This window comes from Maylandia zebra, linkage group LG10, assembly GCF_041146795.1.
Source record: "Maylandia zebra isolate NMK-2024a linkage group LG10, Mzebra_GT3a, whole genome shotgun sequence".
Classification (NCBI taxonomy): Eukaryota; Metazoa; Chordata; class Actinopteri; order Cichliformes; family Cichlidae; genus Maylandia; species Maylandia zebra.
Window position 1 is genome coordinate 12,185,091 of NC_135176.1, and position 25,067 is coordinate 12,210,157.

Here is a 25,067-nt window from a genome sequence, read left to right on the forward strand (position 1 = left end):
GTAAGTCACTCTGCCCTAAAACAGTTGATTGCAGCTTACAGTTTGTGCTGGAAAGTCACTTTGATGTTTTCTGTGTCTTCAAATAATTTGAAACACTCTCACTGGGACAGTTATTGAAAGGATATTGGTGACTTTACTTTGACACTGCTCACAAAGAGCATAAATTCACAAAAACATCAAACAGATGTGGAACACATCACTGGTAACTTGAATGCTCATTTTTTGTATTCCTGAAATTGAATTACATTGTTACCTGTTATGTTCATATCTGTCCTAAGATAAATCTAACTCAAGCTGCTGGAACAATATTAGTTACTAAGGCGGGGTGGAAAGACTGGGACGTGCAGGAACCTGCCTGGAATTGTCCAAGCTTGTCAAAAACCCCATCTGTCGCCCTACTGATTCATTTTTTCATTTTATATTGTGCGGTGTATTTGTTATCATTGAAAACAACTCGCTGAACCACTTTACTTTATTCCTTTTCATTAGATCAGTGTAAGTGTACCATATTTAACAATCACAGAACCACATAAACGTGCTGTGCTTTTTTTTTTTTTTTTTGCTGTGAGAGATTAACTTACCTCTCATTAAAAGAAATAATGTTTTGGAGTGATATGACAGTTTAGTGGCTAGGTTGGGTATCAAACAGGTGCAAATGTTTTGAAGTCTCTGGTTGGATTCTCAGCTGGATAAATAGTTCCCATCTTTTCCCACTGCCGATGTCAGATAAAGTCATTGTGGCCAAACATGTCGACTCTGGTCTTGTTTGTTCAAAGGACTTTGTTCAGATGCAACTTTGTAAACCTAATCTGAGCTGCCATGTTCTCTGCAGAGAGAAGAGGCTTTCTCCTTGGAAGCTCTCCAAACACGCCAGACATATTCAGACTATTTCTAACTGTGCTGTCATGAACTGTAGCTTTTCACATGCTAACTGAGACCTTTTCACTGCTGTTTTTTGTACACATCATTCTAACCTTTCTCTTTGCACATAAATATATCTGTGAAATGCACTTTATGAAATAATCTTCCTTTTTTTATATAACTGTACTTACAGCTGTCAGAAGTATATGTACACTCATCATGGGCATGAATATCATAGTAATTTAGGACTTTTAACGATTTCTTTGTTCATTTTCCAGGATGGAATGATTACACAGTAAACATTTTAATTAATGTAAAAAAACAAGAAGGTGCCCAAGTTTGGCATGTTTTATGAAAGTGAAGTGAAGGTGAGACTGTACCAGTTGTCAAGCATGGCAGTGGTATAACCATGCTCTGAGGCTGTTTTTCTTTAAGTGGTACAGATACATTACATGTGATTGGGGGCGACCGTGGTTGGGAAGCTCATCTTGTAACCGGAAGGTTGCCGGTTCGATCCTCTCTCCAGCTCTGTCTGTCCTGGTCATTGTGTCCTTGGGCAAGATACTTCACCCTACCGCCTACTGGTGTTGGCCAGAGGGGCTGATGGCGCGATATGGCAGCCTGCAGGGCAGCTGTGGCTACAACTGTAGCTGCCTCCACCAGTGTGTGAATGTGAGAGTGAATGAATGGTGGAATTGTAAAGTGCTTTGAGTGTCTAGAAAAGCGCTATATAAATGCAATCCATTATTACATTACACAAAGTGGGGTAAGAAGGAGAAGGAATACTTCCAAATTCTTTAGCTTCACCTCAAATCAACAGCTAGACAGTTGGAGCGTGAACACGGCGGCATACATTACATCAAAACTGGTTTTGGAATGGATAAAGCACACTAACATTAAGCTGCTAGAATGGTTTTCCCAAAGCCTCAACCCTGTTGAAGATTTTACAAACTACACTTGAAAATCAGGTCAGTTCAAGAAAACCAACCAATTTAAACAATCTCTACTAATTCTTAAGAGAGGAGTGGTCAAGTATACAAGTAGATTTATGCCAGAAGCTTGTTGACGACTACCAAAAGCATGTGGTTGCAACTAGCTAAGGTAATTTTACCAAATATTAGTGGGGATGTTTGTATATATTTTGGCCTGTGTGCATACTTTTGACCCTGTGTAGATTAGAGAAACTCCAAAATCCTTTCAATCTTGTGCCTCAATTCTTAGTTTTTCAAACTTTTTCAGGCTGTATGCTGTAGAATTATTCCACCCTGTAAAAAGTTCAAAGAAATCATTTAAACACCAACATTAACATCGCAGTCATGCAGCAACACAGGAACCACCAAGGTTCAAGCCTGCAACATTATGGAAACTGCTGAAACACCAGCGTCACTGTCCACAGTGAAGCAAATGTCACGTAGCCTCGGACTGAGAGTTTATCAAACAAGAAAGACACGAGAACTACGAAGTGTATGCAAACTTCTGACCAGAGCTGTAGTAAGGCTAACACGAAAGGATTTTTACTTGTACTGAAGTATTTTTACAGATTCACGTGTTTTGCTGCAGTAAATCCAGATACCAAGATTTTCTTTTAAAAGTCTGAGGTAAACTTGAAAACATCTGCAAGTCATAATGCATTATGTGAGGGACATGTCTACCAGTAAATACAATATAATTATGTTTTGTACTGGCTGTAAATTGACGTGCTCTCTGTGTAGTTACAGTCATCCTGCACAGGTCTGCAGTAGCTCTCTTGTCTTCCTGCAGCACGATGCTGTTGTTTTTTTCCCTTATTGCAGTTCTGGAAGAGTTCCCGCTGCTGCTGCATTGATACTCCAGTGGAGGGGCCTGCAGAGGAGAGCAGTGAGCCTGCAGCCTGCCCACGTTATCTCCCACCCATGAAACGTCTCCACTCTACCTGCTGTGACCTTGCACCAAACCTTACCTACCTGTACGGGTTTAATAATGGAGGCGTGAATAATCCACATCAGTAATCCCTGTTAGTGTATATTTGAAATCCTATGATTATCATATTCATAACGTACGTGGGATTACGCCATTCAGCCTCATGCTGTTTAAACAAGCACAAAGAAATAACTTTGCTCACTCAACTTCTTATGAATAATACTTTAGCTTACATACCAACATGCATGCAACGCCAAGCCCACTGATTGTATCATATACTATAGAAATAACAGTAATAACATAATATTTCTATTGCTGACTATCTGAAGTTTTGCACAACTAACACAAAACATTAATGTATTTTAAAGAGTGTATGAACTTATAAATTAAGAAACAGAAAAGGTGCAGTTCGTTATTCCCCCCAAATAACACCTTTCTCAATAATCACAGCATCAACTTGCAAATACGAAAACACAGTTATTAGCATGTAAGGCAAATACTTGCAGTTAAAGCCCTTGGAATCGCAAATCTCTCCATTTCTTTTTCTTGTAAACGGAAAAACAAAATTTAAAAAAGTACTATCAGCAGCGGAAAACAAGCATGCATGGATGTGAGCAGATGTGAGTTGTCCCTGTGTCCTCTATTTGTCCAGCTGTACCTCGACTCAGGTGACAAGCTCTGTCACATGGCCTCTGCTGCATCCTCGTTAAAACTCACAAATCTCTCTCTTTCTTCTTTTTTTGTATTTGAAAAACCTTTTGTGACCATAGAGGCACCTAACAGATGGAGTCTGACAGGCAAATAAATAAATAAACCAATCAAATCTGTAAGTTAAGTGCTAAGCATTTTCTGCTGCGGTGAATAGTGCTGACACAAGGCATTGCTGAGCTGTTGTTGACTGATGGTCTGTACATTTATGGCAAAGAAGCTGTCGTGCTTTAAAAAAAATGACTGTACACACTCGTGTATCATAATGGACTTACAGCAGAGTTTTAGCAGATTAAAGAACAATATAACAATACACAAGATAGTGTGACTTTGTATGCACTAAATAGGGCATACTGCACATAAAATATGCTAATTCATAGCTCTGAATGGTAATGCGATGCAAGAAATCTTCACCTTACAAGACAAAACGACAGAAGAAACAAAATAAGAGTAGGGGGCAGCTTTTAATGATTACAATTAAAAGAAAAAGACATTTTAAAACAAGTCTGTGCAAACAAGAAGCTACTTTACTGCTTTCCTCACCCATTGTAAATCTCTCACGTTGCAAAATATGGTTTTGCCCAGGAAAGAACGATGAAAGAAGTATTTATGATAGGAGCTTTTAAATGTGTGTCTTACAGGAGACCTGGGGGATCTGTGGTTACGTACCCAGCCTCCACGTCACCCTGCACTGCAGAACTTTTCTCTGAGCTTCATAAACACTGTCAAAAGTGCCTGGGTGTGTACACCAATGGGGGGGTGAATGAGACAAGGAGTTGTCTGGGGCATTGGAGGGGGGGGGGGGTGCAGAGGTGAGGTAAGAGAGAGGTGGCATACAGCCAACTGAGAGGACAGAGAAAAGTTGGGAGTTAGCCGGAGAGAAGAACAGGGAGATTTATCTTCACTGAGGCTGTGCTGAGGAGGGATAAGAGCCCCGGCGTTTTCCCTGGATGTCTGTCTCTCGGTACCTCTATTTTTTTGCTTACATCCCCCCTCTCTTATTTAATTGTCGCTCTTCTTGGCTGGCACTGCAATGTGGCTGTCTCTGCAGTGAAAGTGCTGCCTGGCAGATTCTCCTTGAGTGAACCCTGGTTGCGCAGTGAGTGCTGCTCTGCCTCCGTCCTGTCCACACTGACTCAGCTGTGCATGCAGTTGGTCAGCCTCTGAGTGAGCACCAGCTGCAGGAGCAGGTAGGCAGTAGCAAAGTTAAACTGTGCTTATCATCAAGTCATGTTTCTTTTCACTCAGCATCCTTTATTTTTATTTTATTTTATTTTTTTAAAAAGGTTATTGTATGTGTAGGAGACTTGCATTTTCTGTGCACTAATATAACTTTTTACTGTACTGCTTGTGTATTCATCGCGACAGATTTTAGTTAATTAACCTTTTTCCTTCCTTCTCCTCACTCTCCTCCTCCTCTGCCCACCGACAGTCCCTTCTAAAGGAGTGCTACCCTGAAACAGCTGCAGGTGCAACACTTGGAGTACACGCATCCACAGAGCAGCTTCCTGATTTTTCCAGTGGACAGAGAGTATTCTCCTAGCTTTCGGGGCCAGTGTTGGATACTGCAGCATCATTTGTTTTGGAGCAGCTCTAGCAGCCATGAAGGTCCGGTGGATTGGGGTTGAACCCGTGAGGCTGGGCCCTCCACACACAACCTGTGGCCTGGTCTTCTCTTTGCTGCTTGGTAATGTCTGTCTTTCTTTTTATGTCGTATTATGTGTGCAGTGTTAGAAAGCTTCATCTTTTCCTCACATCAGTATTTATTCATGTGTTTAGGTAGAATAATGATGCTTTGGTATTTCTAGGTCTTATACTGACCTTCATCTCTGACCTATGCAGAGCACAACAATTTGTGTAAGAAATAAGAAACACTATGATTATTTTTGTTTGGGTTGTCCTTGGTTTTTTTTTTTTTTTTTTTTTTTTTTTTTTTGCATGATGTTGCATTTTACATATTGCTCTGAGCCAGATGGAGTAGAAGTAGGACAGTAGGTGGAAGTCTTGTAAACTAACTGGTTTTGTTAAATTCATATGAGTCGTAAAGTTTTGATGGCTTTTACAAGTAAGCACAAAGTAACAGTACAAGCCTGAGATTATTTATAACCAACAGATAGGTAATAATGTGGCTTGACACTTCAAATAATCATTCAGAGCTAATACTTGATGCTGATACTTGTGCTTTGAAATACCCACATCCTTTTTAGAGTCATAACTTAATTTCTATTCATGCCTCTCTTGGGGCATCAGTGCACCAAACACACATTAAACATTTAAAGCTCCCTTGTTTAAAACATCTTGTGTAGGAGATGTAGGCTGTAAGGTTCCCTTATTGTCCCAGTCCATTTCAAGTCCTGTAAGGTGCATACAAATGAATCTATTGCAATAAATATCCTGTGTTCCCCACTTTTAATACCAAATTCTTTTCTTTGCATTGTGTTACATTCACACACAGGAACAGATGAGTAACTGTCACTGTCTGGCCAGATTTTTCATAAACAGATCAGCGATTTTTCACAGGTGTTCTTTTTCTTTTTCTTTTTTACAATGTAAAAGAAACTTTCAAGAAACACGTGCGGAAACTGCACAGTAGGCCAAATCTGCAAATGCAGGTGGCCAGCAGCGAGAAAGATGCTACAGCGGTTAAACCATAGCTCAGGACAGTGATTATATTACAGGAGTACAGAATGATATTTGCCTTATGTAATGCATTTATTGTATGATGCACTGTAAGGTGCTTTACAGGATATGGCTAACAGCCTGAACAGAGAGAATAACAGTTTTATAGCCACATGTAGGATAAAGAGAGGCAGGTACTATGGAAAATAGATTTTATTTTATTTCTGAGTTATTATTACTATCTGAATTATGACTTAGACAAATCATCTTATGTCTTAAGCATTATGGCATTGATGGGCTTGATTTTTAGACAGTGTTTAGTCAGAAGATTTAAAAGGTAGATGTAATTTTCATGGACGGTATGTGTCTTTATTTTACCTTCAAATAATGATCTGTTCTTGTCCCCACATAGCCCTCACAGTAGTTGGTGGTTTTTTGCATACATCGATTAATAAAAAAAGAAGAAGAAAATGTTGACATATGTGGGTTAGAAACTGGAACACCAGTGTGCTACTTTTATCTGAAACACCAAGACTCACGAAACAAGTTTTAATGAACAGTACAGAAGTTGGATTTAGAAGAGAGCAGTAAATACCAAAAGGTTTTCATTGTGTTAGGGATAAAACAGAAATAAGATGGGGGTTTTTTAATTTCCTGATCTTGTGTGAGCAGCTTCAGTATCTACACTGATAGCAACAGTGTCCTTGTACTGGAAAATGTGTTAGTTAAGGACACACAGAGGGGCTAAAAGAATGAAAATAAAATCAAACAAATACTGTGAAAAAACTAGTGATAAAAGAATAAAATAAAACATGCATGCATGAGACTGCAGAGTGATTGTGCTGCTCTCTCATTACTCCTTTTCTGGGCTCACTGGACTGCATAGGAGCAGTTGAGGAAAAGATTAGAAGGTGTGATTTCTTTTTTTGTCAGGGCAAGAGTGAGCTGAGAGTGAATCGATAGCATGCACACTTACAGTGCCCCTCCCCCGTCTTTCGCTTTGTCAGTTTGTGTTTCCTGTTCCTGCAAATGGTGCTTGTGAGATGTTGACCTTGAGCATGTTATGCACAAAGTGTCCACAAACCACAGGGCAGAATCACAGGAATGTTACAACGAGTGTAGGACATGTTACTACTCTCATGCAACTACTGATCATATAATAGGTCTGTGTTAGTGTTTCTCTGCATTAAATCTCCAACCTGCAAAACACACTGTCAGCATGTACTTTACCTCACATCCTTCACAGGAAGCACTAAGCAAAAGGCACATTAGTGGTGTAGGCCAGAGAGAGAGAGGAGAGCTTCTGTCTGTCCTCGACCTGCTGAAATTATATACTGTAGCCATCTGCTGTCTGTGACCTTCACACAAAAGCAAGTGCTAAGTTCGAATGTCTTACAGTTGTGGTCTGAAGTTTACATGCACTCATCACGGGCATGAACGTTAAGGTAATTTGAGGACTTTTATGATTTCTTCAAACTGTTTGTCTGTACATCTGTAATGACTTACAAAAAACAGGGATTGGGTGTTTTCTCCAAGTCACACTGGACCAGAAATATACATTTACTCACATAAAACATTCAGTAAATGGGGTTGAAAGTTCTACACTGTTTTGGTTTTTGGTTTTTTTGACAAAGCAAAGGCTTATTAACTACTCATGGTCATGACTGACTGCAACTGGAACATTGGAAGTCCAAGGTGAAGATCTCAGGAGAATTGTAGATTTACACAAGTTGGGAAGGTCTCTTGTAGTTTTTTCAGATGTGTCACCACTTCGCTGAGGTCTGTTAGAAGTCCCAAACTGGCACCCTCAGATAAGAGGCAATTGGTTAAGAGGTCCAGGAACCACAGGGGCTCAAGCCTGCCATGAATGGAAAACTACTGGAACTCCAGCATCACTTTCCACAGTGAAGTGGGATTCCCATCATCTACTAAGCGGGCATCGACCAAGGAAGTAGATCGTGTGCCAAAATCAACACTTTAAAGCTCAGCTGAAATTTACAGCAGCCCACCCCTGTTTTAAGGTCATTATAGATGTGCGCTGTCATTTCACTCTGATAAAAGAACAGTTCAAAGAAACTGTTAAAGGCCCCAAATACCAGATCATGCATGTCCATGATGAGTGCATGTTAACTTTTGACTACAACTGTATACCTGATATGAAAAATATATATCAGGTATACATAAATTGAACATAAATAGATAAAAAAATAATTGAATTGAAATATGTAAAGTATAATTACAGCACACTCTGATGCTGATGGATGCTGATGGTCCTTGGTGTGCAGTTACGGTTTTCACAGCAAAGTCACAGCAAGGACATTATGGTGTTCTCTTACCAAGGGTTTGAATTGTTTAATGCTATTAATAGAAATAATATCTGTGGTTTTAAATATATTTTCATAAAAGAAAAACTTAAGTGGTTGATAGGATAAATAATTTGTGATCCATGCCCATTACACGCAGTGCTAGTAAGCAGTGACTGTGTACAGGGAGTGCAGAATTATTAGGCAAATGAGTATTTTGTCCACATCATCCTCTTCATGCATGTTGTCTTACTCCAAGCTGTATAGGCTCGAAAGCCTACTACCAATTAAGCATATTAGGTGATGTGCATCTCTGTAATGAGAAGGGGTGTGGTCTAATGACATCAACACCCTATATCAGGTGTGCATAATTATTAGGCAACGTCCTTTCCTTTGGCAAAATGGGTCAAAAGAAGGACTTGACAGGCTCGGAAAAGTCAAAAATAGTGAGATATCTTGCAGAGGGATGCAGCAGTCTCAAAATTGCAAAGCTTCTGAAGCGTGATCATCGAGCAATCAAGCGTTTCATTCAAAGTAGTCAACAGGGTCGCAAGAAGCGTGTGGAAAAACCAAGGTGCAAAATAACTGCCCATGAACTGAGAAAAGTCAAGCGTGCAGGTGCCAAGATGCCACTTGCCACCAGTTTGGCCATATTTCAGAGCTGCAACATCACTGGAGTGCCCAAAAGCACAAGGTGTGCAATACTCAGAGACATGGCCAAGGTAAGAAAGGCTGAAAGACGACCACCACTGAACAAGACACACAAGCTGAAATGTCAAGACTGGGCCAAGAAATATCTCAAGACTGGTTTTTCTAAGGTTTTATGGACTGATGAAATGAGAGTGAGTCTTGATGGGCCAGATGGATGGGCCCGTGGCTGGATTGGTAAAGGGCAGATAGCTCCAGTCCGACTCAGACGCCAGCAAGGTGGAGGTGGAGTACTGGTTTGGGCTGGTATCATCAAAGATGAGCTTGTGGGGCCTTTTCGGGTTGAGGATGGAGTCAAGCTCAACTCCCAGTCCTACTGCCAGTTTCTGGAAGACACCTTCTTCAAGCAGTGGTACAGGAAGAAGTCTGCATCCTTCAAGAAAAACATGATTTCCATGCAGGACAATGCTCCATCACACGCGTCCAAGTACTCCACAGCGTGGCTGGCAAGAAAGGGTATAAAAGAAGAAAAACTAATGACATGGCCACCTTGTTCACCTGATCTGGACCCCATTGAGAACCTGTGGTCCATCATCAAATGTGAGATTTACAAGGAGGGAAAACAGTACACCTCTCTGAACAGTGTCTGGGAGGCTGTGGTTGCTGCTGCACGCAATGTTGATGGTGAACAGATCAAAACACTGACAGAATCCATGGATGGCAGGCTTTTGAGTGTCCTTGCAAAGAAAGGTGGCTATATTGGTCGCTGATTTGTTTTTGTTTTGTTTTTGAATGTCAGAAATGTATATTTGTGAATGTGGAGATGTTATATTGGTTTCACTGGTAAAAATAAATAATTGAAATGGGTATATATTTGTTTTTTGTTAAGTTGCCTAATAATTATGCACAGTAATAGTCACCTGCACACACAGATATCCCCCTAAAATAGCTAAAACTAAAAACAAACTAAAAACTACTTCCAAAAACATTCAGCTTTGATATTAATGAGTTTTTTGGGTTCATTGAGAACATGGTTGTTGTTCAATAATAACATTATTCCTCAAAAATACAACTTGCCTAATAATTCTGCACTCCCTGTATATCTACTTAAAAATGGTACAAAATAATCTAAAAGGTGACTTTTCATTGTTAATCGTGCATCTCTTTTTACTGTACAAAAAAGTACAGAGCACAACATGTATTCTCCTGCCCATGAACATAAAAAGTTGAAGGTTTTCAAATCAGTTTTAGCATGATACTGAGGAAAATGTATCTGTGTTACTGACATTATAATAACGTTGACAACTAAGATAAGAAATGTAAATGATGGGCTGACATTGTGGGAAATATCCTTTATTCACTTCCTTGTCTAAGTGCTACACTTCTGATGAATATGAACTAAAATCCAACCATCAGTAATTCTTATTGCTGATGAATTTTTATATTACGCAAAATCAAACAAAATCTCGTCTTTTTCTTGACTTAAAAGCAGCGATGAACTAAAATCTCTACAGGAATTCACTGTTCCCAGGTCAAAAACACCCCAGCATGTAGCGTCTATCTTATTTATTTACATATGTTTTTCCCCAAATTAAACAAATAAGATGCTATGAGTCAGTGGAGGTTATCAAATCTATTTTACATTACTGTGCAAAAGACTTGAACCACATCCTTCTTCTCATTTCTTTATATTTTGCAAGCAAAATTGGTGCAGTGTTTTTATCGAAAAGTGTAAACATAATGGAAATACAGTATATAGGCCAAAAACAGAGATTGTATGATACTCATGAGCTCGAAAGTCAATATTTGGTATGACCACCTTTATTCTTCAGCACAGCCTGACTTCTCATCAGCCGCTTTCTTCTCATTTCTTTAAGTCTTCCTCGGGAATAATTCTCCAGACTTCTTGAAGGACATTCAAACCTCTTCTTTGGATGTTTATGCCTTTTGTTCTGTTCTCTGTCAAGATGAGCCCACCCTGCTTCAGTAATGTTGAGGTGCAGTTCATGATTTATATTGTTAAGCTGCATGTTTTTCTATTTATGTGTGCTTTTACTGCATCGGCAGTGTGTTTGGGATAATTGTTATTATTTCAGATGGTACTGCATGAATCAAAGTCAGACAGTGCTTTTCAGTTTCGATAAGATCACCAACACCGCTGGCTAAAATGAAATCCCAAACCATCACAGAGTCTCCCAGCCAGGGGGTGCAGATGGCATATTCTCACTGTACCTCCATCCTGACAACCTCCATACATATTAACAATGATTTGATCCAAGAATTTTGATTCCTCGCTCTATATGACTTGTTTATTTTCAGTCCTGTTCTTGTGTAATTTGCCATAGCTCAGCCTTATATCCCTGTTTCCCATTAAGGATGGCTTCACAGCTCCAACACCATTGTGAAGTTTGCTGACGACACAGTGGTGTTGGGCGCCATCTCCAACAACGAAAGTCTGTATTTCAGGTGTTAGCATAAGCACATAATAATCTTTCATTGCAGGTGCAACTGTAATCATGTTATACACATATTGCATAATTAAAGGGTTGAAGCTCGGTCAAGTTAATTAATGGTTTGAAGCTACGGGCAGCGCGATATCTGGCCAATCAATGGAGCAAAGTTCAGCTATTGAAAGGTTGCCTACATGTTTACAGTATAATTTACTACATATTGCCTGCGTGCATTCAGCAGCCTGCTGCACTGGAGTTTGCCTGGTAACAGATGACGTAGAGGGGGGTCATGTACTGAGGTTAACAACACAGACACATAGTCTGTCTGGGTAAACTGATTGCAAATGTTGTGTAAGTCTAGAAAAGTGTAATAACAGGATGCATCTGGGAGGCGGTGGAGGAACTGAGAAAGGAACTGTTCTGTTTTAGTGACGCGAGTTACTGGTCATCATAAGTATAAATATTACACCCACCTATTGTCAGGCGGGAGATGGAGCCTGATATTTTGCAGAGTCCATCTTCACCACATATATGTGTTTTAATAAAATCATTTGTGTTGACCCACTATGGACTTTCAGTCATATGTCTCTTCCTCAAAAATTCGAACCACGACACGGCCTACATGGCTGAAGTGAAGAATCTGGCATCATGGTGCCAGGACAACCATCTCCAGCTGAACGTTGGCAAGACCAAGGAGCTGGTGGTGGACTTCAGAAGGGGTCAACACAGAGACTACAAGCCCATTATCATCAATGGAGCTCCCGTGGAGAGTGTACAGTCCTTCAAGTATCTCTGTGTCCACATCTCCTCAGACATGACATGGTCTGCCCACATTCAGGTCCAGACCAAAAAGGCTAGGCAGCACCTGTACCACTTACGACAACTGAGGAAGTTCAGGGTCTCTCCAAAGATCCTCAGGGTTTTCTATACAGGCACTGTGGAGAGCATCCTCACACAGAACATCACATCCTGGTTTGGGAACAGCTGTGTTAAGGACCAAAAAGCTCTTCAGAGAGTGATCCATATGGCAGAACGCTGCTGCAAGGACACTGAAGATACTGAAGGGCCCGTCCCATCATTATTTACGGGTTGTACGGAAGCCCCAAACGCAATTTCATTGTTCTCTGACAATGACAATAAATACTTAAATGAAATGAAATGAAATCATGGCAACAAACTGGTCCAACTTCTGTCCGGTAGAAGGTTCCGCATCATCCGGGCAAGGACAGAGAGACTCAAGAGGAGCTTCTATCCCCAAGCCATTTATAGATTCAACTAATCAAATTATTTTTTATTCTCAGCTGTGTGTAACAATGTGCCTAAAAATACAATTTAAAATTGGTTCTTTTCTAAGTTTTCTGCCATGAATGGACACAACAATTGTTCATCCTTTTAGTTAGATACATATTTTATGCTTGAATAATTCAGAGGTCAGTGACAAAAACCATTCCTATGAAAATGGTTAGGTACAAGGACTGCACTAAAATTGAATAAAAAAGCAACCAAAGAAAACCTTTGACCTTCAGAAAGCCTGGAGAAATATTGCTCAAGAGCATTTAAAAAATGACAAATAAAACAGACAACTTGAAACAAATATAAAGAAAGAGCTGTTTAAATGCTTTTTCCCGGCCTTGGTATCAACTAGTTGGTAGGTGTAGTTGTATATTTAACAAACAGATATGAAATTACTGCCGGTCTTCTAATCTAACTCTCAGCAAGAAAGCAAATAACCAAGACAAAAAAAAATTATTACACCAGCATACAGACCTCACACTATGGTACTGCACTGTAAGACTGGTGTATGTCCTATCTTCATGTTTTTTGCCATTCCTCTGCTTTTCAGGTGCGTGGTCTGCTCAGGCCCTTGAGATGTCTGTCGGGAAAATTCCCTTCCTTCAGGCAGTGAATGGGAGCACAGTTACTTTGCCGTGCACCTATGCCAGCTGTATTGGCATTGAAAATCTCTACTTCAACTGGCAATTCAATGACAACGGCACTATGCAAAAGGTAAAAACCTTCCACGTGATTCAAAGATTTCTGTTTGTTTTTTTCTAACTTGTGCAGTCGGCAGCAGTTTTGAGATGACTGATATCTTGCTGATCCCATCAGGTCTGTGAGTCAGTGATACCTTCAGAGGGGGTGGTGCCAGATGTGACTATATTCCGGGAGCGTGTGGAGTTTGTGGGGAAAAACCATCATAATAACGTCTCCATCTTGTTGTTGAACATCACCTTTGAGGATGGGGGACAGTACACGTGTTTTGGACGCAATCCCAAAGAGCACCACAAGAACCATAGTGCCATCTTCAACCTCATAGTGGTTGACGAGTGTGAGTGGTCATGGTCTATGACATATGCCACAGTGTCATCTAATTTATTTTTCTTTCATTACAAAGTTAAATATATCCTGTTAGATTTTAAGGACATCATTGTTAAACTGTAAACCAGCTTTTTTCTGCCCCATTGAACTAGTCATTTGAATGTTCATGTTTTCACACTGATATACACCAATCAGTGCATAACACCATAGACCACTGACAAGTGAAGTGAACAACACTGATCTCTGATATGGCCACCGACCTAAGCACTGTTGCCGACCATGTGCTCCCTTTGATGGAAGCGGTAATCCCTGTGGACTCTTTCAGTAGGATATTGCGTTGCAAAACAAAAAAAAAAGGTTCAGGAGAGGTTTGAGGAGCAGAGCAATGAATTTGAGGTGTTGACTTGACCTCAAATTCCCCTGATCTAAGTCCAGTTGAGCATGTGCTGGACAAACAAGTCAGATAATCAGATGCCCTGGAGCCCGGGGGAGGGTGCCCGAGGGCAAGCGTCTGGTGGCCGGGCCTTAGTCCATGGGGCCTGGCCGGGCACAGCCCAAAAAGGGGACATGGGCCCATCCTCCCGCAGGCCCACCACCTGCAGGAGGCGCCATAGGGGTCGGGTGCATTGTGTGCCGGGCGGCGGCCAGGAGCGGAGGCCCTGGCGGACTGATCCCCGGCGGGTATTCTAATATCCCCTCAGCTAGCTGCCGGTACGTTGGGGTTTTTCCCGGTGGATGAGAGGGTTTGTTCTCTGCGCCTTAGGGTCGGGGAACGGGTCCTGACTGTCATCTGCGCTTATGCGCCAAGTGGCAGTTCAGAGTACCCAGCATTCTTAGAGTCCCTGGGTGGGGTGCTGGAGGGTGCTCCACCTGGAGACTCTGTTGTCCTGCTGGGAGACTTCAATGCTCACGTGGGTAATAACAGTGAGACCTGGAGGGGCGTGATTGGGAGGAACGGCCTCCCTGATCTGAATCCGAGCGGTGTTTTGTTATTTGACTTCTGTGCAAATCACAGTTTGGCCGTAACGAACACCTTGTTCGAACATAAGAATGTCCATAAGTGCACGTGGCAGCAGGACGCTCTAGGCTGCAGGTCAATGATCGATTTTGTAATCGTATCACCAGACCTGCAACCATATGTTCTGGACACTCGAGTAAAGAGAGGGACTGAGCTGTCAACTTATGGTGGTGGTGAGTTGGATCAGGTGGCGGGGGAGGACGCTGGATAGACCCGGTGCACCTAAACGTGTAGTGAGGGTGTGCTGGGAACATCTAGCAGAGGCCCCAGTCCGCGAGATCTTCAAAGCACACCTCCGGCAGAGCTTCAACAGCATTCTGAGGAACACGAACCAAATGGTGGACACCAGAGGTGAAGGGAGCCACCAGGCTGAAGAAGGAGTCCTATCGGGCTTGGTTAGCCTGTGGGACTCCAGAGGCAGCCGACAGGTACCGACAGGCGGCTCGGGCAGTGGCTGAAGCAAAAACTCGGGTGTGGGAGGAGTTCAGAGAGGCCATGGAAAAAGACTTTCGGACTGCCTCGAAGAGATTCCGTCAGGCGTCTCAGGAGGGGAAAGCGGTGCTCTACCTGCACTGTGTATAGTGCTGGCGGAGCGCTGCTGACTTCGACTGAGAAACTTGTCAGGCGGTGGAAGGAATACTTCGAGGACCTCCTTAATCCCACTGACACGTCTTCCGAGGAGGAAGCAGAGTCTGGGGATGAGGAGAATGACCCGCCAATTTCCGGAGGCGAGGTCACTGAGGCAGTTAAACAACTCCTTGGTGGCAGAGCCCCTGGTGTTGATGAGGTCCACCCCAAGTTCCTGAAGGCTCTGGACGTTGTAGGGCTGTCCTGGTTGACACGCTTCTACAATGTTGCATGGAGATCAGGGGCAGTACCCCTGGACTGGCAGACCGGGGTGGTGGTCCCCATCTTTAAGAAGGGGGACCGGAGGGTCTGTTCCAATTACTGGGGGATCACACTCCTCAGCCTCCCTGGGAAAGTCTATGCCAGGGTGCTGGAAAGGAGAGTTCGTCCGCTAGTCGAACCTCAGATACAGGAGGAACAATGCGGTTTTCATCCTGGTCGCGGAACACTGGACCAGCTCTTTATCCTCTCAAGGATACTTGAGGGTGCATGGGAGTTTGCCCAACCAGTCTACATGTGTTTTGTGGACTTGGGGAAGGCATTCAACCGTGTCCCTCAGAGTGTCCTGTGGGAGGTGCTGCGGGAGTATGGGGTGTCTGGCCCATTGCTACGGGCCATTCAATCCCTATACAACCGTTGCAAGAGCTTGGTTCGCATTGCCGGCAATAAGTTGGACTCGTTCCCGGTGGGTGATGGGCTCCGCCAGGGCTGCCCTTTGTCACAGATTCTGTTCATAATGTTTATGGACACGATTTCTAGGTGCAGCCAAGTGGCGGAGGGCTTTCACTTCGGTGGCCTCAGAATCTCATCTCGGCTTTTCGCGGATGATATGTTTCTGTTGGCTTCATCGGGTGAAGGCCTCCAGCTCCCACTGGAACGGTTCACAGGCGAGTGTGAAGCAGCGGAAATGAGGATCAGCACCTCCAAATCTGAGGCCATGGTTCTCAGCCGGAAAAGGGTGGAGTGCCCACTCCGGGTCGGGGATGAGTTCCTGCCCCAAGTGGAGGAGTTCAAGTATCTCGAGGTCTTGTTCGCAAGTGATGGGAGAAGGGAGCAACTCAGTGATGGGAGAAGGGTAGTGACCGAAAGCATGAGATCGCGGATACAAGCGGCGGAAATGAGCTTCCTCCGAAGGGTGGCTGGCCTCTCCCTTAGAGATAGGGTGAGAAGTTCAGCCATCCGGGAGGGGCTCAGAGTAGAGCCGCTGCTCCTCCACATCGAAAGGAGCCAGCTGAGGTGGTTCGGGCATCTGACAAGAATGCCTCCTGGGCGCCTCCTGGGTGAGGTGTTCCAGGCATGTCCCACCGGGAGGAGGCCCCGGGGCAGACCCAGGACACGCTGGAGAGATTATATCTCTCGGCTGGCCTGGGAACGCCTTGGCATTCCCCCGGATAAGCTGGAAGAGATGGCTGGGGAGAGGGAGGTCTGGGCTTCTCTGCTTAGGCTGCTGCCCCCGCGACCCGGCCCCGGATAAAGCGGATGAAGACAGATGGATGGATGGAATAACTTTATTTATAAAGCGCTTTCAAACAAAGTGCTGTGCAGCTATTTGACTGTACTATAGTCAAATAGCTACAGTACATGGTAACTCTATTGGAGCCCATGCCTCAAGGGGTCAGTACTGTTTTGGCAGCAAAAGGCAAATGACACCATGTTAGGCAGATAATGGTAAAGTTATGGTTGATTGGTGTATAAGGCAGTCACAGAAAGGGTGGTCTTCCAGATGCTCAACTGGACTGGTAAAAATAAGAGAGAACATGCATGTGTCGAAGGCAAAATTACAGAGCTCCGCAAGAGACATAGGAGAAAATGGGACATGGGAGCTGAAGTTTTGCGAGATCTCGCAAATGTTTTGGCCGCATTCTTTGGAGGCCACCAGCTTCAAGCCGACCGGGAGGTCAAGGCACGATGTGCCGGGAGTGCGGTGTTCTCCCCGGCTGTAGTGGGCCTCATCCTCCTGCTAGCTTCGAGATGGTGGGTAACAGACGTCTCTGAAAACGTTGGAGCACTTTTGCAAATATGTGATGTCATGATAAACTGAGCAGATATTAGACATTTACACAGCTACATTCACGCCTCAAAATATCTTAAAAGTTTATTTTGTGTTCCACAAAGAGTAAAATTAAAACTAAACTTGTTGGAAACGAATTGGCTGGGCCGCGCCATGAATTCTGGGATAGGTTGGGTTACGAAGGATACACTGACTCGGCCTTCAAATGCAACCTGCGAAGTATGCAATCTATTTTGCGAGATCCCGCAAAAGTTTTGCTACATCCCAAGTTAGTTTTGCGAGATCTCGCAAAAGTTCATCTTAATTTTTTTTTCTCCCATGTCCCTTGCGGGGCTCCGTACAAAATAAATCAGGTCGCACATAAATGAAAAACATATATTTGTGCAGTTAAGAAAAAGAAATCTGGTGACATTTCATATATTTTTTATATATATTTAAAATATTTTTAAATGTATGTAATTTCATATTTACATTTCACAGCTTTTTTGTTATTCTAAGACTGATAAATGTAGAAGGAGCAACGGTCACAAGATCAGCTAAAACAGGAGGTTACCCTGAGACAGACAATGCCTGAACAACATGTCATCATGTTTAGCTACCTTCATCAGTTTTTACCTGGTCATTTGTTAATGCCTGCAGTGAGGGAGGTGGACAACACGCTGACCATCATCATAGCTTCGGCTGTGGGTGGGGCAATTGCACTGCTGATGGGCTTCATGCTGCTCAAGAACTTCACTCTCTTTGTTCTCACCAAGCTTGAGGAGAAGAAGTAAGTTTTCTTATAAGCAATGATCTTTCACTAGATTACACAGTTGGTGCTTGGCATCAAGTTAGATCAGCCAGTATATGTACATGCTGAGGATTTTCAGCTTTGAACTGTTGTGTGTCTACAGCTTTAACACTGTCTCTTTTACCTCCAACTGCAGTAAGGAGTGCCTTGTAACTTCATCAGGGATTGACAACACAGAAAATGGCCTCTCAGGATCCAAAGCAGATTCAAAACCAACACCAAAAAAGAAATGAGACAGTGCATGTAAAAACAAGTGTATATAAATATGACAGTGCTCATATTTATATACCTTCTCTGGATATTTGTATATGCTCATGTGTTTGCGCACATGCAAATTCATTATGTTCAAGTTAAAAGCTTAACTCTGGTTGTGGCCTTCAGAGAGGGAAATTATATCAAATGTGTAAAGAGAAGTAACTGTCCAGATGATGTACAACAATATTATTTAAAATGTGCACATCATTTTTGCATAACTGCATAATTTACATAAACAGTAGCAGATTAGAAATTAGATGAAACTTTATTAATCCCTCGGGTGGGTTCCTCCGGGAAATTCAGTTTCCAGTCGCACAGCACCGACAGAAGTTGCATGTTACAGAGTTGGAATACCAAATAAAGGGGTAACAACTAACACTTGACTTATTTAGGATATCCAGACAGTAACTGAGCCTGGTGAAATGTAACAAACAGGTAATATATTGAGGCTTGGTGGAACACGTCAGAAATCTCAAATGATCATTATCCCCATGTTGTCTTTCTGGGTGGGTCAATTAAGACGTCACTGCTCCAGCAACAGCAGTGAAGGTTTGAGCTTAAATGGACTCAACAACACAATACAACATGAAGAAAGAAGATACTTTACAAAAGACTATGTATTTCAGGAACTTGAAATTAGTTTAAGTGATTAATTTCCTATTATTTTACGGGCCCTGTAAAACAAGACGTTTGAGTAACTTCTTAAATGAATATTTGGGAATTCAATTCACAACTACAGTCTTAATCTGATACATTGTTACCAACCTGTGAAAAAATAGTAATATATCTGTCGGCATAATTTGTTGTTGTTTTGTGTTTATACTTTCACCATTACATATTATTTTATATACACAATTGATACCAAATTTAAATTTTGCTTTGTGTTATACGGCTATGTGAAAAAGAAAATACGCCCTCTTTCAGTTCTATGATTGTACATCAGGACATAACAACAACAACAACAATAATAATAGTAACAAATGTACTTAGTGTGTACACTAAGTACAAGATTCATTAGCTTGTACAATCATATTTAACAGCAATAAATTGAAGAGGTCAGTGTCTCTCATGTTGTTTTTAGAGGAATTCTTTAGTCCACTGAGATGTGCAGGCATTCAGGCACTGTATGTCTGCACACCTCTACACTCCTAAGTACTACCTCAGCATTTTTGTTTCTTTTTCAGCCATTCTGTACATTGCATTACCCAATTTAGACCACAGCTTTAGCTGTCAGACAAATGGCTTCACATTTAACATCAAACTGACTCTAGAATATTTTTGTAATAAGAGGAGTTTGTGGTTAACTCCGTAACTGTGAGGTATCCAGGTCCTGTGGCTGAAATCAGCCAAATCACCACACCGCTACCACCACGTTTTACAGTTGGTGTGAGGTGTTTTTTGCTGATGTGCTGTGTTTGTGTGGTATTGTGCATTATAGCCAAATGTCTCCACTTTGGCCTTGTTTGTCCAGAGGACATTGATCCAGAACTTCAGTGGTTTCTCAGATGCTATGTTATTTTTAGAGAGAAGGGACTGACATGTTGAGCCTTTTTTAAATTGTCGTGTCATTAACTTTAACATTCACATGCTAACTGAGACTGTGGAGCCAAAGATATAGCTCTTAAATTTTTTTCAGTTTCTCTGTACACTGCATGGTCTGACCTTGGGGTGAATTTTCTGGGATGTCCACCCCTGGAAAGACTGGCAACTGTCCTGAATTGTTTCCACATGAGAATGAGCTTACTCACAGGAAAGTTCAAATTGTTTGGAAATTATCTTATGGCCCTTCCCAGCTTGATGGCCAGCAACAGTTGTTTCTCTAAGATCATTACTAATGTATTTCTTCTTTGGGGTTTTTGGGTTAACAAACACCTGAATGCTCCTAACTGCAATATTAATTCCTAAAGATCTACTTATTTTTTTTCATCACCTGAATTTACGTAATAAAATTCCTGTTAAGAACCAGATGGTTTGTTAACATGTCGTGTCATGGAAAACCTTAGAACTGAAAGAGGGTGTACTTTCTTTTTTCGCATGACTGTACGTACTGTTGGCAAGTGCTTCTTGAAAGGATACTACTAGGTTCCTCTCTATAATATTTTAAGACTTACCTTATCATGTAAAGGCCCCTGAGATACCTGGAGCTCTCTTAATAAAACAAAAATGAACTAAACTGAATAAAGGGAAAGCAACTGCAGGCTCTTATTTAACCACTCAGAAAAAACCTTCAGTATATTGTTTTATCAAGAAAAATGAAAAAACAATTGATGTGCACATTTTATGACATCGTAAAATGAGGATGTAATGTAATGTACACAAGCAATACTGTGTGGGTCCATTGCTGAAGCGATTATTAACTGCTACCACAACCAGAGTTGGAAAAAAAAATATGTGACTGTTTTTCATCTGAAGTCAAAGAAACTTTCTTTGTTTAGGTGCTTGAAACAGGGAAAAAATGCAATATAATACAACTGGTCTGAACCATCCTTTAACTAACACCAAATTCACTTACAACAGTAAATATATCTGTATAACCTTTTACACAACATTCAGATTGTCTGGTTTATTCAAACAACTAACACAGAGACTGTATCGACAGAATGCGGCAGGATTCAGCCCAGTTCTTCATCCTCTTTGCTTGATATAAAACACAGGTGCCTGTTAGTGCTTCTATGCTTGTCTGTCACTTAGGACGGCTACATGTTGTAAAGCAGTTTTTAAAAAATCAAAAACAAAAAGTAACACAACAAGCTTCTTAAAATAAAGGATAGACAATCCCCTGAAACATCCTCCCCCTCCTAGAAAAATGAATGACCCCCAAATGCTGCTTTTAAGACAAATAATCAATGCATTTAAGCATGTGCAATATGGGCAAAGCCTTTAAAAGATGTTCCTTTGGAAATACATGTTCTGCTATACCAACACCGGTAGCATCAGCTCTGAGTTAGCTGTAAATCCCATTTTGTACCACGCTAACTTCATTGTGCTAACAGTGTCTGAGGTTAAGCACTACATATTCCCTCTGCTTAGTATGCGCCTGTTGAAATGGCTTTTCTAAGCACTGACAAACAATCATTTAGTTAGCGGTTTACTCTTTGCAATAAATAATTCTTACCCAGCGCACTGCTGAGAGAAAAACTGACTGGGTATCCATGCACGTGCACTCAGTAAACCACCCATAATAATGTGGGAATATAATTGGTTGGTCTGGATTTCGCAGGTTGAGTAGAGGGGCTGTATGGCAGGGATAATCTGTTCAAGCAGGAATAAATGATGCTCACTGACTGTGCCAGACAGGTAAAGGGTGACCAGATCCCAACAAACTAAATGTGGGACAAGCTCAGTGTATGTGTGGCACAAAGTGTGACATGTTAGCAATGCTGGGAGGCATTCAAATATTTAAATCCAACTTTCCAACTCTCTTGCTCAGTAAATGCAAGAAAAATAAAAGGAAGCTGAAGTTTGGGGCTAAAAATGCTATGCAGTACTATTTAAAGTGGGACATCTGTTCACCTGAGACAGGGATGAACCAGGAGAAGAATTAATCAGCACCAGACCCAATGAAATAGTCATATAATATTTCCGGGGAGTGGCATGTATGTGTGTCTGCCATCACCGTGGCGCTCCACATTTATAGGTAATCTTAGAGTAATCTATTCTCAATCCTAAATAACGTGACGGTTTGAAGGCTTTCTGAAACTCACCCTTATGTTAATAATTATGTGCCTCTGGTCTTTTAACAAAGGCTCAAAGCAATATAGCTATTACAATGCTATTCTAAAGATATAGATGTATGTTTCTGTGTATGTATTATCCATATGAGTGTTGGTTTTCCATTGTTCAGCTAAGTTAACCAAACAGATGGTTAAAGGCTGTTGTTGAACACTGATGATGATGGTTTTTTGATTGCAATTGATGGTAACAGATGAGTGTTACAGAAAAAAATATGCTTATTTGCTTGTCCTCCTGTGAGTAAAATGATAAAATTGGTATCACTCTTTCACAAAGCTACTACCACCAAGTCAGTTAGCTGAACTTACCTGGCTTTTTCCAAATGTGACAGCACCTCAAAAGGTTTATCAATTCTGATGAACACATGTGAGTGTTTGTATCAAAGCACTCATCTAACTCTCAGCAAGAGAACAAGCAAACTGATTTCTCATTCTCAAAACCTTTGAAAAACATATTGCAAGTAAGCAAAGCGCTGGAAATATTATGGGCAATATTCATTTGATGTTCCAACTATGGTAACTATGTTTTGATTGCAAGAGTAAATCCACCTTAGAGTCAGATCTTAACTCCTAGGCTGTTGTTGTGACTTTGGAAACACGAAGGCAAAGTTGTGCAAGATCGTAAGTTAAAAAATATTTAATCGCAATAAATATATTTAATTGTAAAGGGTGGATTTTCTCTGAGTGTAAAAGATCCACTTCTGTCAGGTGTTGTTGGTTTTAAGGTTGTTGTTTTTTTCTTTTTCTTTTGTTTTATTATTGTGTCAATGAATTCATTAACTGAGGAAAATAAGCTTTAAGTGGATGTGCCCAAACAAGCTTTGGGTGAATGTAAGATGACAAGCGACTCTATGCAAATCACAACAGAACTGAATGTGAATTTGTTGTACTGTACCTTGACTTAACTGTGACAGCTCTGTATGCAATACAATAGCAGGGGATGTCGTGGATCAGGGAGTTTTAATGATGGCCCTCATATGAATAAGAAGCTGAAAGCTATACAATCCAATGGCACACGTTGTTGCTCTACATGTAAGTCGTATTAGACTTAGAGCTTATTTTGAGAGAAGTGCATGTTATGTTATATGGCAAAAGCCCAAAGAGTACACTTTAATGTAATGCATCTTTTTTAAAATTGCGTTTTTCTATTTCTTTTCCTTATAAGGATGTAGGGTGAATGGGGAACATCCAAAGGGGAGCACGGAGCTGACTGGAGCCCCTGTACTCGATCGGACCTCAGAAAACCTCAGAAAGTCATACTCAACCGCTGCTCTCAGTAGAAAAATACAGCTGTGATACTCTTGCTCGCCCTCAAATGATGTCCCCATTTCAACCTCTAATTCATGCATACCAACTCTTGATCTCTTTACTATAGAAAAATAAAGTTTTGGATATAAATCTGTCTCGTGCTGTTGGAAGTGATGCATCACTAAAGTAGATCTTTGACCTCACTGCCTCCTATTGGGCAGAGGGAAGAAGAACAATGAAAACTCACCATTTCTTACCCTAAAAAAAAAAATCAAAGATTTGAAGATGCAGCAGTGGCGTATAAACACATGAACAGGGATGTGGATAAGAAATTCTCAGTGCATTGTGGGAAGTCCACCAACAGCCCAAACCTTTAGCAGCATAACTGAGGGATGGTCCAGGATCATCTGATGAAGTAGTAACTATACATTTCATCAAAGAGGACAGCTTTAAACCTAATCTTAAAAGCAGGGCGAGTCTGCCTGTTTCACAGGAGGGCTCTGCCTCTCATTCTACTATTAGAAACTCTAGGAACCACAGGTAAGCCAGCAGCCTGTGACCAAAGTGCTCCACTGGGATAATATGACAGCAAAAGACATGATTGGGCCTGATTATTTAAGACTTAGACGGATTTTAAATTCAGTTCTGGATTTAACAGAGAGCCAATGAAGAGAAGCCAAAATGGGAGAAATATGCTCCCATTTTCTAGTACCTGTCAGTACTCTCAATGCAGTGATCTGGATCAAGTGAAGGTTTATCAGGGGTCTTTTAGAAAAACCAAGGTAAAGCTATTCAGAGTAAGCATTTAGTTAAACACCGTGTTTCTGACATTTAAAGTGCCACCTATAATAACTTTAATAAGTGGAAGCAACAATATGTTTATATCCTTAAATTATCTTTTAATTTCTGCTTTAAGGGAACCTTTTTACATTCTGTGATTTTGATAGCTTTCTGGTCACAAAATGAGCTCATAGCCTGTGGAACACCATTAAATCTACATAATGGTTGCATAAAACTGGATTAAGTTTTAAAAATTGTATCACATTGAATTATGGGAAGTGTAGTATCTGGAGGTTTGTGGTTTAAAGGGTACAAACATTTTTTTAATTTTCTCTCCAGACATTTTAAAGTTAAAAGTCAGATGGCAGAAATTTTAAATAATAAGATGAACATACATGACCTGATCCCTCAGAGCACTCAGGCTTCAGATGGTTCTATTTTTTGGTAACAGCAGAATAACATTTTAATAGCTTTGTTGTATTCTCTGTATTCTATATTACTAATCCACACCTATTTATTGTGCACAACTATAGTGGTTTTTAAATCAAACGATCAGTGGTTTTGCCAAAACAATATGTACTGATTGTTTAGGAATAACAGCCATCCCTATACACACAGTTTGTACAAAGTCTCCTGCTTTCAGAGGCTCAAAAGTAACTTAGCTTACTTAGTAAGTTAGCTGAGGCTTGGTCCTTCTGTCAAATTATATAATTAAAAGTATGAACTTGATTCCAAGGAACTTTTAATACCAGATCCAAAGATGTGCATATGTAAGTGAAGGAGGCCGAGAAGTTGCCAAA

General features: G+C 41.3%; 1 protein-coding gene across 2 annotated transcripts; it reads left to right on the forward strand.

Moving 5' to 3' along the window:
* The first annotated feature begins 4,373 nt into the window (after positions 1–4,373).
* scn4bb (sodium channel, voltage-gated, type IV, beta b) lies at positions 4,374–23,596 on the forward strand. 2 transcript variants are annotated; one of them, XR_191827.5, is made up of 7 exons: positions 4,374–4,658; positions 4,901–5,155; positions 13,332–13,495; positions 13,598–13,817; positions 18,103–18,232; positions 18,390–23,271; positions 23,405–23,596. XR_191827.5 is itself a non-coding variant. In XM_004573348.5 (6 exons), exons 2-6 carry the CDS (start codon positions 5,071–5,073, stop codon positions 18,484–18,486), a joined length of 696 nt encoding a protein of 231 aa, XP_004573405.1. In that variant the 5' UTR covers positions 4,374–4,658; positions 4,901–5,070; the 3' UTR covers positions 18,487–23,596. The 2 variants fall into 2 exon arrangements, 1 of the variants encoding a protein (XP_004573405.1); XM_004573348.5 differs by having other exon boundaries at positions 18,390–23,596.
* The last annotated feature ends 1,471 nt before the right edge of the window (positions 23,597–25,067 follow it).